Genomic DNA, 15,952 nt, shown 5'->3' on the forward strand with positions numbered 1-15,952 from the left:
CATATATTTGCACATTCTGTTCACTCTAACTGGAATTCTTCCCCCTCCATTATTCTTTTTTTTTTTTTTTAATGATTTTTTATTATATTATGTTAGTCACCATACAGTACATCCCTGGTTTTTGATGTAAAGCTCGATGATTCATTAGTTGCGTATAACACCCAGTGCACCATGCAATACGTGCCCTCCTTACTACCCATCACCGGTCTATCCCATTCCCCCACCCCCCTCCCCTCTGAAGTCCTCAGTTTGTTTCTCATAGTCCATAGTCTCTCATGTTTCATTCCCCCTTCTGATTACCCCCCCTTTCTTTATCCCTTTCTTCCCCTACCGATCATCCTAGTTCTTATGTTCCATAGATGAGAGAAATCATATGATAGTTGTCTTTCTCTGCTTGACTTATTTCACTTAGCATTATCTCCTCCAGTGCTGTCCATGTTGTAGCAAATGTTGAGAACTCGTTCTTTCTGATAGCTGAGTAATATTCCATTGTATATATGGACCACAACTTCTTAACCCTCCATTATTCATCTGGCTAAATCTGTATTTCTGGAGACTTTCCACTTCACTTTATCCATCCATCCATCCATCCATCCATCCATCCATCCATCCATCCAACAGATGTTTTTGAGCACCTGCCAGGCACCATGCCAGGTACTCTCACAACATCCAGAGCCTATTTCTACTACAATACTCCTGTGATAATGACTGTTCCTTTTTCTGGCTCACTTGCTAGTTTCTGAGCTCCTTGAGGGCTAGGACCATATTTTTCATGTCTATATTCCTAGCAACTAGTGTTTGACAAATGGCACACAGTTGCACCAGCACTATGTACAAATGACACCAAGTTCTTGTCACAGATTCCAAATATACATTAATCAATTTCCAAGTGACCCATAATACATATCTACTATCAACTAATGGCCACAATCAAAAGTTTTCTGCTGGTATGATTTGAGAGTTGAGATTTTTCTTAGGCAGGTGCATTCTTACTGGTTAACTACTTGGAACATTTAATAATGTTTTCTTGATTTAGATTTTTTTAAACACCAGAATGCCATCTTCCAGATTTTAACACCTACACTACCATGATTTTGTGGCTAATTAAATCGAGAAGGTGTCAGGTGAGAAACAGCATAGTATTCCAGCCAACGTATTTGTTATTGCTGTTATTCTGTTACCATTTTAAGGCAGTACCAACAAATTAATACCAGTCATATACTGCTATTAATGGTTTTTTCATTGTAGTTTAGCGTCAAACTCTAAACAGAAGGATAACATCTCACTAATCATTTTATTTATGACTAACTTCCTTGTTTACAGACCTGTGGAAATTATATTTGAAGAGCTGCCTATAAACATCTGATCTCTTTAGTAATTCCATTTGTAAATTATTTAGCATCTCCATCCTGCCGTTATGTAAAGACCATGTAGTTGTTCTACCTCATTAAAACTGCATTACTTTCGACCCCAGAATTCACCAATGGGATTTTATCATAAACAAAATGAAATTTTGATTAGGCTTCTGAAAAAGAGAGCTTGTCAAAGTAAATGCTTGCTATACACGTTGACATGTTATCACAGTGCTGAAAATCAGCAAGCTTTTAAGAGAACAATGATAATTAAGGTACGAATTTACTGAATCAAAGGAAGGGCAATTGTTTGAAAATCCTGTGGTACAAACACAAACTAACTCATAAGCCCAAAAAGCACTCATAAACTGAAAAAGAGATTTTCTCTCTTACCATTCAGAAGCATGGGATTCATTAAGTCACAATCAGATTGAAAATCTAAAAGTCAGTTTTCAAACTAACCAGCTTGTCCTTGTGGGTAGAGCTAACTCGAGAGCTTTACCATTCTAAGATTGTCAAAGCTCTGTTGATCTGAGTCCCTCCCACAAGAGAGTTCGAAAAATTTGTGTCCTTTCGATTTCACTTATGAATCTGGCAGATGTTCTGTTTTTTGACCTGCCCTGGGAAGAAATCTGTGCATAAATACCTTGAACTGTAGCACATATCCAGGTTTCAAAGTCAAATCTCGAGTTACTGCAAATCGATCCCCATCTGATTTTCCAAATACCATGGCTGATGGTGTGGCAGAGCAGAAAGTTTCGTTTTTAGCCATTCCTTCATTAGCCAACATCAACCACACACTCATTTGATTCATCGGGTAATCAAAAGCTGGCTTCTCATAAAAGTTCTAAGAGAAACAATAGAGACAACACAGAAAGGCTTTGAAAACGAGAAAAGAATTTTCAGTTCATGATATGCAGGGCCACGTGCCATCTGTATTTCTAGGAAATACAGCAGAACCGCTAAATTATTACTTTTTTACTGCCACAAACCTTTTATCTTGATGATTTAACAACCATAAATATTTTGCCACTGTGTATTTAATTTTATAAACACAGTACTAATTGTATTTGATGTCTTGGCCAGACTTCCTAGTCTTTATATACATACATTGTATATATTATAATTTATTGAATTATAAATTATTATATAAATATAAATAATCTGTGAACTAGTAGCACAGAGAGATAATAGAACAGTTAAGTGCAAACCAGAAAAGTAAGTACAAATACTGAAAACTTAGATAACTTATAAAACTTATGTTCAAGGGTAAAGCACTAAATCTTTGGGGGAAGTGAGAACCTCTTTAATCTCATTTGCTTTTACAATCCCATCCTCTTGGAGCTCAGACATAAGAAAGATACCTGAGGTAAAGTTGGGTTCACAATTGGGATGACCTGCTTTTGCTTCTCTGACAGGATGATGATGTCATCCACCGCCCACTGGTCGTAGCCCTCCCCCGAGAACACAGGCTGCCACCAGCGAAATCTGGTGCAAGGGGTCTTAGCAGCAGCTGGGAGCTCCAGGTAGACAAATCTGTATAAAAGCAAATCATTTATGGCTGAGAAAGGAAAAGCTGTGTTCTTCTTAGCAGCTGTTAAAATAAGAGTAGCTACAAGAGAAAGTTCAGTTTTGTTTGATCTCTTGATATTTTTGAAAAGTTTCTAAGTTTTTTTTTAAAGATTTTATTTATTTGAGAGAGAGAATAAGAGAGAGAGAGAGAGAGAGAGAAGAGTGGGGAGAGAGAAGCAGACTCCCGGCTGAGCAGGGAAGCTGATGTGGGGCTCAATCCCAGGACCCTGAGATCATGACCTGAGCCAAAGGCAGACGCTTAACCAACTGAGCCACCCAGGTGCCCCCCAAAGTTTCCAAGTTTAGACAGATCAAGAGGGTTAAAATTGCAAGTGCCTTTAGTCCTGGTCATGTTTATTCCATTTGGAATTGTATCTTTTGGAGGCAAATATTTCTACTAAATTTGATTTACTGAACAGTCTTTTGATTACCATGACAATGGTATCACAGTTTCAAGAAATACCTCGAAAAAACCTGTTTTCTTTGTATATTACATTAAAATAGCATTAAAATTTTTTCCAAAGCAGTTCTTACTGTGTGTTAATATGAATTAAAAATGAAATAAAAAATCACCCATAATCTCCTGCACGGGGTTGACCTCTGTTAACATTTTGATGTATATCACGAAAGCATGTAATCTTTACATAGGTGAGATATATGTAAAATTTGGTATCCAATGGTTTAAAATTTCATATTATATCATACGCACATTCTCATGTCAGTATCATTACTTCTTAACATCATTTTACTATTTTCATGACACGGACATACTATTGTTTATTTTACTTTTCCCTGTTCTAAATAATTCTGTGATGAAAATCTTTATGCATAAAGCTTTACGTACACCTCAGTTTATTTCTTTAGGGATGATTCCTAGAAATGGAATTACCAGGTTGAATAAACTAGTCATGTTTAAGGCTCTTGCTTTTTCCAAACTTTCTCCTGGTGGAGTCCTACAGTTTGCAGAAAGACACCAGAGCACCTGTCTTGCTACTCCCGTGTGGCGCGAGCACCAGTGCTATCATTAAAGTATGACCACCAGACTGTTGAAAAATCATATCTCTTTCATTGCAACAGAGGTTGGCTATTATTTATATTTTATTAAACCTCTAGGCTTCCTCTTGTGTAACACTGACTCATTTCTTTTACCCATTTCTTAAATTGGGATCTTCGTGGCGTGCTTGCTAGTCTCTCTACGCTCTTCATACAGGAACATCAGCCCTCTGTTTCTCATATTAGTGGCAAATATTTTTTCAGGGTTTTTTCTTCCACTGTTTTCTGTTTTCTTTGACAGAGACGTGTTACATGCGTACATAGGTTTATGTCTGTAGGTAGTATATTTCTATGCGAGTAGCACTTTTCTCTGTTAATTCTTCCATTGAATTTGTGTTTAGGAAGTTTAAATCTCTTTCTAAGATCAGATACTCACTTCAATGTTTAGATCTTTAACCAGTCTTTAATCGTTTTTGATGGCGTCGGGTAATGATCTAAACAGCTAATTCTCCCCAAGAGCCTACCCATTTTTCCTAACACTGCTTGATTGAATAACCATTTCTTTTGCATTGATAGTTGATGTGTCTTGTCTTAATATACAAGTTTGTACATACATATATCTGAGTTAATTTCTAGGTCATCCATTTGGCTTCATTGTTTGTTCTGTCTATCCATGCACCATTTAAATTATTTAGGTTTTCCGGTGTGTTTTAATATCATGTAGGGCATTCCTCTATTTTTTTTTGCAAGTTTATGTTTCTAGTTATAAAGTTCCCCAAAACATACCACTAAGATTTTCATTGGAATGGCATGAAACATAAATTAAGAGATATCTTCATATCACAATATTTAGTTTTCCTATCCAGAGACATTGTATTATTTTCCACTTATTTGTTTTCTTTTATATCTCTGAGGGAAGTTTTGAAGTTTCATAGTACTTTTTTACAGAGATGCTCAGTACTGTTGGTTAAAGTTATTCCTTATATTTATGTATTTGCCACCATGAGCGGGATCTTTTTCTGATATCTCCCAACTCAAAATTTCCCAACCATTTTAGTTGTCATAGAACTCTTTAAGAATGTGGTGAAATATTCTGGCCCTAAAGAAAAACTCCCCTTAATAAAAACTGAATATTTCTGAAATTTGAAAAAGCTACCAAATTCTTGTGTGTCTGTATAGTAATCTAGCCACTTTGCTGAATGTTGAAGAATTTCCAAATTGACAATGATGACGTTTGGAAAAAAGAATTTGAATTATTCTAAATTGTTGTTTAAACTAGTTTGGCACCATTATCAATACCTCTTGTCCTGTACTGGGGGAAATCTCATCAGGTTCTGTCTCCCACACACCGTTCCTGACATTCTCCCTGGATGTTATGTCTTTCGTTTTACCCAGTTACCTCCCTTCTGGTTTCTGCTTCTCTCTGTGTCTCTTAGAAGAAAAGCTTTTGGTTGGTCTGTCTGCGTGTCTACTTGTGTTATATTACGGAAAGTTATGTCACCTTTAAATGACTCAATGTTTTAAAACAACAAACTTAGGAACGTTCAAGCTACAAAACAGCTATATGTTATACAGTGTGTTCAAATATATTTAATTTGTGAGAATTGGATCTATATTGTCTTCGATAATATTTTTATCCAATAAAACAAGGTTGAGTTGTAAAATGCAAAACAGGATGTTAAAACTTGAAACGGTTGATGGTCAACCTATAAAGAAAGATTCTGTTTTTATGTTAAAGTGCAAATACTGAGATTATAAAATGGAATATTCTACAAATGATAACCTTGAATAGATTTTAATGACACATATAAAATATAAAGTATAAATGTAGAATTTCAAAATACTCCATAATTGTAAAATAACAAAATTTAAATACAGAAAAATATATTGATCGCCTGGTATAGGTATTAGTATTAAACATGAGTCATTTTCCCCAACTCCTTAACTGTCATTGTCTAAGACATTTTATTACATACATTCCTCAACCATGAAAATAAAGACAGGGATGGACCAGTAAAAAATTTTAGAAAAATCTGAGCCCCACAGATGTTGTCTAGGATTAGCTCTGGTACCATATGGATACTTTGAATAAAATTATCTTGCTGTTAAATCTAATCAATGAACATATATATTTATATGTTAGTATATAAGTGTATGTTTATATTCTCTATATATAATTTTATTTTATACATATTTTATATAAATTTATATTTTACATATATTTAATTTTATAATAATTTTATTATATATAAATAACTATGCATATATATATATATATATAAAATATATGGGGTGTGTGTATTTTAAAAACCTGGGAATGGGAAAAGTGAGCCATAGGAAAACTGTTCAATTGTCTTACTTTTCCTCTAGTTACAATTTTTCTTAAGTTCTTTAAGAATTCAGCCATGACATTTAGTTTTATTTTTGTTATTTTCTTCAATTAGCCAACATATAGTGACTTAAGAGAACCTTACATTTTTATGATATTCATTTAAATAGAGTTTCTTTATGATACTTTGAAACAATTGGAGAAAAATAAAATTTATCATTTTGTGAATATAAAAATTAAAAAAAAAAAAGAATTCAGCCATGAAAACAAGTACTTTTTGTCCAGAAATAAATGAAATGAAATTTTTATATGCTGGGCTAGCCTATCAGATACTTATGAGTTTGTCTACTTTTGCAAGAATTAGCGACATATTGGAAACAGTGCAACAAAAATGTACTCTCTACCCTTCCTGGAAACCACCGGAAGGCCATCAGGGGCAGTTACCTGGGTTTGCTGAAGTCGGAGAAGTACATCTCTGCCAGCAGGTGCCACTGGATGCCCCCGTTGTTGCTGTACTGGAGGAGGACGCCCTCCTCCCTGCTGTCCGGCTTGTTGCACGCGGCACTCTCTCCGCCAATCTGGATGTAGAACTGGACAAAGTCCACCCAAGAGGTATCCAGATCCCAGCTCACCAGCTGTCTTTTCCCAGCCTTTCCAAAAGATGGAAGAGTCACAGATTCAATCATCTGGGAGCTCTTTGGCATTTTGCTGTTTTAGTTTCAAGATCATACAAACATCCTAGCACCACCTGGAGATGATTTTGTCCCCATTTAACATTGAGAGGCGCAAGTCATGCCATTTAATTCTTTGCTCTCATTACGGTAACTGTTCCTGACTACGTTTGATTAGTCTCTGCATCACTGACTCCCAGACTTGGTTATGAGACCCTTGGGAACTGCTAATTATAGAAAGAGTATTCAAAAGTCTTTAAAAATAAGGCAAAATTAATTTTAATTAAAACACTCCCTCTATTTGCTTTGTAAATCTCCTCCAGGCGGAGTAATGGGGAAGAGAGACCATTCACTTTGAAATCAGTTGGAGTTGGGTTGGAATTTTAGCCCATTATTCATGCTGTTCACTAGCTATGTGACCTTTCTGAGCTTTTATTTTCCTCAAAGGTACAATATGGGTAATAATACCTTCCTTATAGGGTGCTGTGACAATTAGATGAATACATGTTGCATATAATTTGCCAAGCACATGGCATGTCTTGTTGAAGAAACATCCTCTCCAGAGATCGCCCTGACCCCCCCTCCTCCCTGGGAATTAAAGTGAAACTGGCAAAAATAGAAACTGACAAAAACAAAGAGTATCCAAGTCTCTGAGGCTCCTAGTCTCTGTCTCTTTCTGGGAAACAGAGAGGTTGGGAGGGATCATTTCAGTAAGTTTTTGTGACTGTGAAATGGTCTCCTTGTGTTTTAAAAATGTGAAAATTTTCCTCGAATCCAGCAACTTGCTTCCTTTGCTCCGTGTGTCCCCTACATGTCACAGTCCTGTTGTGAGTAAATGGGTTCATGCTAATGGAACAGAAAAAAGGGTTTGCTCATGAGATTCTTCCACCCAAACAGATACTGCCAAAGCTAATCCACAGACTGCACCAAACTGGTCTTGGAGAGCCCCCAAGGAGTTCAATTAAAAGTCAGGGAGAAAAATTGAGATAGGATACATAGTATAGAGAAAAACACCCACACACTTATAATTTAAACCCTACTCTAATCCACTAAGTTAATTAAGAAAGGGTTTCAGTTATTAGAAATCACAGGGGAAATACTTGGGGGTAATTAAAACAGTACACTGTTACTGATAAATCTAAAGCCAATTAAGAGATTCTCAAATAACCGAGGGGGCCAGTGAAGTGAGAACCGAAGTTAATCCTGAGACAGGAACTTACTCTTTGGAATTCTCAATTTTAAGTATTTGAGAAAAGCTTACAAGTAATATGCATTTTCAATGTGCTATGTGCACTTTTTTCTTTTTGTTGACTTGAAATATTGTAAGGGAGAAACACCTCAGAGGTTATTATAATCTGGGCTAGAATTCTCATGCCTCAGGATCATTACAGGAAGAATCATTTTCAGAAGAAAACCTATAGAACCTAGCTAGTTAATTCCAATCCAGCAAGCTTCTGTGAAAAATTTGGCACGTGGAAATGAGCCAAAAGGATAAAGATGTAAGGTGAGGAGAATTATAAAAATCCAATTATCACAATTAGCTGGTTGGAATGATTGGTCTATTGTGAAAATCACAGAGCGGTGTTGTTTTTCCAGGAGAGTACGGTGTTGGTCGACAAAGGTTCTGAAAGTGTTTTGTGGGGTTTTTGTAAGGGGTGGAAAATATCATACAAATGCTTAGTTTGGCACTGAAGATGTTTTTTCCCAGAGAATAGCACAAATCGTTTTCTTTTGTTCAGTGAACTGAAATGTTGAACATTGTTTTAAGGGAAGATAAAAAAGAAAAAGGAAATGGTTCATGGCAAACTTTTTGTCAGAGTTTAGAATCTGATGTAACATGTGCTAGTTTCTCTATTCTACTATGATCAATGTATTTACATGTGTATGTCTAGACATATATACACGTGTAACGTGCACACGCATATGTATTGGAGTCATAGGTTATGGATCTCCTGGAATGTGAAAAATACTCTATTTCCCCCCAACATTTTAGGTCAAAATGGCTCACTGCTTTAAGGGTTTAGATAAAATAAAACATATTTAAAGGTAATGCCTTCAGAATCTAGAGACTTAATAACACAACCTCTAAAACATTTCATAAAACTTTACCCTTTTGCTTCCTATTAAAATCTTCTGTAATCAAAGTGCTACTAGAAAAATAATTCTACTATGTTTATTTGAAAATAACCATTTCTTTAGAACCTCTTGTTTTCCATTTTTCTTTCATTTGTTCATTCATTCCTTTCTTCAGTAGTAATTATTGGGCGCCAGTCACACCAGGCACAATACCACAAACTTGAAAGGAGAGTTCACAAGTATGTATAGTGACGATAATGACAATTAGAGCTGCAGATCAAATTCTATTCCTTGTCGAGTCCCATTTGGTCATACGATCATCTGTCAATTCTCCAATCTATTCCGTCTCAAATGTACTTACTGATTTGTAAATGCCTACCATGTGGCATGTTTTTTCTGAGCTGAACATCTTATCTAGAGTTCAGCTCAGTCAGTAGGACTCAGCATCTTGCTGGGTCCTATGGGAATAAAAATAAAAATATGATCTATATATGTACAGAACACCAATGAGGGAGGAATTCAAAGAACGGAGAGATCAGTGTAGTTTGCCATAGTCCCACAAAGCTCCACGGAGCAGCAGGATTTGAGCCAGATGCTACAAGGTTTACAGGGATACAGAGATGGTGGAAGGCATCATGGTAGGCAGTGGAGATTAAGCGAAGACAGGGAAATTGGCAAAACCTGGGATGTGGAGGAGAGATTTCTGTGTGGAGCAGAGCTCTAACTTTTCAAAAAACAAAATAAGTTGTATAGTTGGGGCAGCAGTACTGGAGAGCATCCCGAATGTCTGTGATAGAAGTGGGACAGGACAGAAGCACGTTCTAGGTTTAGGGTGCTTTGCAAAAGCTGGTGGCTGTGCAGAGTTGTTCCTTTGGGTCACTGCCCCTGCTGGTGGGGGCTGCCAAACCCTATATACCAACTCTCTGCTGAAGGAGTGGGCACATGACTCTGGCTATGCCACTCAGAATACACCATTCCCCAGCACACTGTGATTGGCCAATTAGAAACCTTTCCCAGATTTTTCTACGGAGCTGCTCAGGAAGCCCTGTGGCCTCGGTACCACTCTCATAATGACAGCTGACCTGAACATAGAGGAGAGAGTTCTGTGGGTGACTGAGTTTCTGGTTCCAGAGATCTCTGAGGCCAGTTTCATCTAAGCCCTCCCTTGTGTTTTGATTACATGAACCAAATTTCCTTTTTTGCCTAAGTTAGTTTCTCTCACTTAGAATTCAAAACAGATCTGCCTGATACAAGAGAAAAAAGGAAAAAAAAATGCTCTTCAGATATTTTGGCAAAAATTTAGGGAGAAAGCTGGATTGGAAGGGGAAGAGAATGATTTTACTTTTGAAATGCTGATTTTGTAAAAGATTTATTTATTTGAAGGAGAGAGAAAGAGAGAATGAGCACTTGTGCACAAGTGGGGGGAGGGGCAGAGGGAGAGGGAGACGCAGACTCCCCGCTGAGCAGGGAGCCAGACGTGGGGCTCAATCCCAGGACCCTGGGATCATGGCCTGAGCTGAAGACAGACACTTATCCCACTGAACCTCCCAGGCACCCCTGAAATGCTGATTTTAAGTTAGTGGCAGGGCATACACATGGAAATATCTAGTGATACCGATTTTAAATATATTCTCATAAAATGTAATTGTGATAGCTAACACTTACTGAGCGATTTCTATGTGCCCAGCACTATTCTTTATTCTTTGCCTTCATTAACCCACTGATCCTCTCCAAATCCCATTTCACAATAGAGAAAACTGAGGTGCAGAAAGATGTTATAAGCCTGCAAGATGAACCAGCTAATGAGTTTTGGAGCTTAGGTACAGATCCACGTAGTTTTACTATAGAGATCATCTTGAATTACAGTTATATACATATTAATATGTAACCTTTCTATGTTCCAAATATTTGTGTGTATGCATATGTGTTTACTGGGGTGTTTGGTTAAAGGATTCATATTGGTTAAGGATTCATAATATTATCTAAAATTGATGCTTATGGGAGATAGAACCTTCCCATTTCTGAACAATTACACAGTGTATCCAGATCTGTGGAATGTATATTGGTCACTTGGGGACAATTATCTTTAACAATAATGACCAGAGGATGTTCAATGTCAATGGATAGGAAATATCATCAAATGGAATTCATCCCTGATTTTCTATCATTCTCTATCTTGTTTACTTGCTGCTGATTCTTTGTTCTGCACCTGCATCAAAACAAAACCTGTACCTATTTTTGTATTTGCATAAATTAACTTATTTTGGATTTCTGCCCAGATTCCACAACATATGAGCCCTACAGTATATCACCCACACCTGCGTATTTGTTAGGTGATGTAGACTGGGACATTTCTAGTTGTCCTAGAATTGGTGGCTACAGTCCTTGCTGGAAAGAAGTGGTTTTAAGCACCTGACATTCTAAAGAGAGCTGCTAATAAGTAGGGTTAGACATGTAGCTCAAGTTGGAGAACTGGACCTGCTCCCACTCTAGTCTTTTTGAGGACTAAATAAAGAGATGAATTGGAGGAGGGAAAAAGAAAATAATGTCCTGCCTAGATGGTAGCAAGGGAGGAGAGGAAGGTGGTTCACCCTTCCCCGTCACTAACCAAGCAACAGGGGTTGGGCGTGTTCCAAGAGATTCAGTCTTAGAGATTCTGGGTGGCACCTTAGTCCTTCGGTGGTCTACTGACCTGTCTGCCCAACCTGGTGCTGTCCCTAGTGGAGCCGAACACTGCAAGACAAACTTCTACAGTGTCTCTGTATGGACTTCATGTCTGTGTCCCCCAAATCCATATGCTGAAAGCCTAACCCCTAAAGGGATGGTATTAGGGGGTGGGGCCTTTATCAGGTTATTAGGTTATGAGGGTGAAGCCTTATTAGGGCCCTTATAAGACCAGACACAAGACAGCCTGCTTTTTCTCTCTGTGCTCTCGCCACCATGTGAGGCCACAATGAGAAGATGGGCATCTATAAACCAGGAAGCAGGCCCTCACCAAGCACTGAATCTACTGGTGCCTTCATGTTGGACTTCACACCTTTCACAACTGTGAGAAAAAAATTCTATTTAAGCCACCCAATCTATGGTACTTCTGTTATAGTTGCGTGAGTTGACTAAGACAGTCCTGTATTAGCAGACACCACCAGGAGCCACCAAACCGAGCCAAAATAGGATGCGAGGTGTCTGCTCAACATGGACAGTTAGTCCCGGGGAACAGCTCTGCACATCCCCAAAGCTCACCATCATCCCTCATTCCTCCAACCACATTCTTAAGATTAATGGATTGACAAGTTTAGCAAACACGTATAGAAGTGCGTTCTGTGGGGGCGCCTGGGTGGCTCAGTCGTTAAGCGTCTGCCTTCGGCTCAGGGCGTGATCCTGGCGTTCTGCGATCGAGCCCCATATCAGGCTCCTCTGCTGGGAGCCTGCTTCTTCCTCTCCCACTCCCCCTGCTTGTGCTCCCTCTCTTGCTGGCTGTCTCTCTCTCTGTCAAATAAATAAATTTTAAAAAAAATCTTAAAAAAAAAAAAAAGAAGTGCGTTCTATGTGCTCGGCACTGTCCTACATGATTTACAAGTACTGCAGCATGACCCCGAGGTGGAGTACTCATCTCCACTGCACAGATGAGGAAGCCAAGCCCCACACTGAGGTAAGGGATTTGCTCAAAGTCCCACAGCTAGGGAGTGGTGGAATCGGATGGCAGCAGGAAGGTGCTGCTCTTAACCTCGAGGCTTCGCCTTTGCCTCCACTGCTCACTCCTCGTGCCCAGGCCACACGCTCACACACCCTCTGATGCCAGGGCCAGAAGACACCAAGTCCCTGCCCCACTCAAAGACCTTCAAGATATAAGCCCGGCTGGCATGGCAGGAGAGGAAGGCAACAAGATTTCAATCAGGGACAAGAAGGGCAGGAATTTTCAACGGTCCTAACCTGGATTTGTAGTAACCCGAACAATCATCAAAGTACCAGAGTTTCCCAAAAGTAGTTCAGGGATAGGAATCTGACAAAGGAATTTAAAAGCAAGCAGCGTGGGGAAACATAAAACTGTCTCACGTTTGTACCTTCTGAGTTCAGACTGCTCCATAAATCGCTCACTTATGGAAATAGCCATTGCTCTGCTTACGTATTCCGTAGCTTAGTCAGACCTTAGTCATCACTCGCCCCCAGCTCTTACCTTGCTGAAATACAGAGATGAGCCAGATGAGATGACTCCACACCCTTGTTCAGGCTTTACAACTTCTCCCCCAATGACTTCTTGCCAGTCAGACTCCCAACCATTCTGGTTCTCAAAATCCGACATAATAGTGGAAGGAAGAGCAGCTTCCGGGTGGCATTCGGTGCCTTGGTATCCCTGGTCACACCTGGGAGAGAGGAAGGGCCACGTAAGCAAGTCACAGCCTCTTCTGCGAATGCCCTGGCCACGCACCTGCAACATTTCCCACTCACTTTTGCTCAAACCTTAGCAGTCACATGAGATTTTTCTCTACAATGTCTGTCTGTGTATGTGGTTGCAACAACCTTCAGTTTTTGACACCAGAAAGAAAAAAGGGCAGAATCCTTTCTTAAAAGGAATGGTGCTGTAACAGCAGAACCGAGGCACCAAGGAGTAAGGAAGGAGGATATGGGTGCAAGCACGCGTTTATGCGTGCGTGCGTCTGTGCATGTGTGTGTTTGCGCATGTGTGTGCGTGCGTGCATGCGTGTGTGGGGGTGGTCGGCAGCTGCAGGGGAAGAGTGGGATCTTCATGTAGGTCTTGAAAATCACATAGAAATGTTTGCTCATCCAACATGTATCTCTGGCCATGTTTTATGGCTCCTCTTCCTGATTAAATTACATCTCTTTTAGAGTCTTTAAGTATTCAAGGGTGTTCCTTTCTGATTCCTCATTAGTGATAATCACCGTCTTCCCTCTGCTACAACCTTGACGCGGGGCAGGACAGCGCGCAGCAGCTGTCTGACTTGTGTTTTAAGACTGTCAGGGGAATGGAAGTGAAACAATAGCAAGGCTCTTTTAACCCCCAAAGAGGACTTTGGGGTTAGTTAATAAACTCTGAAATTTAAACCCAGGAGGCCTCGTCTTGAGGTTAGATTTTGAAGTTTAGCATATACGGCTTCAGACTTTACTTAAAATGTAACAGCATCTTTTACATCTAAAATAAGAACAGAAAGGAGGATCGTTTCCTTTTGGCTCTTTTATTATTTATCAGTCTGTCCATATTGCTCTGATGACAACTGCTGTGCTATCCCTCTGAACACAAACCCCGAGAAGCAGACAGTCGATCATATGTGGCTGTGTGTGTACCTGCACACGCCGTGGTCACATGAGCCGTGTCCACTGCACATGTTTGGGCACTGCTGTCCAATGTAAATGCTGTCCAAAGCCCACTCGTCTTGGGCTGTGTAATAGCTCTGACTCCAGCGGAAGCGGGTGGCACTGGACCTAGAAACAAGGAACGGTAGTGAAAACAATATTTTAATAGACATGCAGTAGCACAAAGAATGTCAGAGTTCAGACTCTTTCAGATAACGAACTTTCTGGAACTTGCATTTAGCTGTCAATCATTTTTCTTTGGTAGTTGAAAGTTTGTCTACTCAACTATTAGCCAATGCAACAATTTGATTAGGATGAAAAGTTAAAAAGAAATCTGTGGTTTAGATATATACCTCAATCTTAATTTAATTTGCAACATTTTAAAGAAAACCAAAATACCAGATTTTTTTGTTGCTGTTATGCAGAGACTTGATGTTAGGAAAACCAAGCAAGCAAGCAAGAATATTAAAAAAAAAAAAAAAGTATATACAAAAGAGCCTCTTTTCCACAGAAGAAAATGTGAGGTGTTTCAATTATAGTAATAAAATTTCTTTTAATAAATACACAGTAGTTATTGGAAAACTTCCAGTGAGCTCTCAAAATAAAAGTTTTGTGTGGGGGTATTGTTTTGGGTTTGAGGGACATACTACAATGTGCTGTAAGAAGAACATGTTCTAGAAGTAAGAACATCTGGGTGCTAAATTCTGCTGATTATTTCAGAAACATTAAGTTGGGTAGGTTTCACGGACAAGCTGATGTTAAGTGGAAACAGAAAGTTAAACAGTCCATTACACATAGAGAAACACCTGGGACCTTGATTCATCTAAACCAGACAGAAAGTCTAAAGAAGAGGGTATTTTGAGAGCAATGTCAAGAAAGTTTCCATCCACTGACAGTCACAAAAAATTCTTTCCAAATCCCATCATATATTTTGCCTCTAGAAAATTTCAGGGATTGTCATTAGTTCTTTTTGGTCAAAGTGCAAAACAAAAGAAAACAAAAAAGGGTTTGTGGAATTAACGTGCAGGCTCCTTCCATTGATTAAACGCTCGTCAAGCACACTGTCTTACACATTCACTTGATCTTAATGGCTCTGAATGATCTCTTAACGTCTACTGCATCAATTACCCACATATTAAATACTCCCTAAGTATGTAACAGATTGTTAAAATCCAGACTAAGTCTTTATTGTTTATTCTGTGGCAAATATGTTGCATTTTTATTCCTAGTAGGGTAATTCAGGATTCGCTGAGATGCATCCAGTAGACACTGATTTGTTGCATATCAGTGTTCGTCATGATACATGCAATGACACAGGTACACCTCCTCTATGGCAAGTTTATATCTGAAATCTAATAGCCATCACAATTTTCATAGTGCAATGAAGAAATGGTTCCTGTTTGCACAGTAACATAATAAAGTAGGTATACCAAAAGAGAGTGCTAAAAAAATGAGTCAATGAGCAGATGAACAGGCCAGGAAAGGGCAGCCTGTTTTTGCCTTCTGTAGGTAATGGCGTAAAGAATGTGCTAGGAGTCTGGGAACTCGACCCCTTGGACCTTAGCTCTGCAATTTATCAGCTGTGTGACCTTAGTGAGAAATTTAAGCCTTCAGGCTTTCTAGTTCCTCACCTCTCAAATAAAGGGATT

General features: G+C 38.9%; 1 protein-coding gene across 2 annotated transcripts in view; it reads right to left on the minus strand.

Annotated features, from left to right (window-relative positions):
* RELN (reelin) overlaps positions 1-15,952 on the minus strand; it is a 482,353-nt gene that overhangs the window by 106,754 nt on the left and 359,647 nt on the right. For both annotated transcript variants that reach the window (XM_087861166.1, XM_087861167.1), the window contains exons 23-27: positions 14,295-14,432; positions 13,168-13,354; positions 6,691-6,896; positions 2,717-2,888; positions 1,999-2,199 (exon numbers count right to left, since the gene is read on the minus strand). In XM_087861166.1, the coding sequence (XP_087717292.1) occupies positions 1,999-2,199; positions 2,717-2,888; positions 6,691-6,896; positions 13,168-13,354; positions 14,295-14,432 (904 nt within the window). The remainder of the gene's footprint in view (positions 1-1,998; positions 2,200-2,716; positions 2,889-6,690; positions 6,897-13,167; positions 13,355-14,294; positions 14,433-15,952) is intronic.

Source organism: Ursus americanus, chromosome 3 (genome assembly GCF_024610735.1).
Source record: "Ursus americanus isolate L20-20 chromosome 3, mUrsAme1.1.p, whole genome shotgun sequence".
NCBI classification, from domain to species: Eukaryota; Metazoa; Chordata; class Mammalia; order Carnivora; family Ursidae; genus Ursus; species Ursus americanus.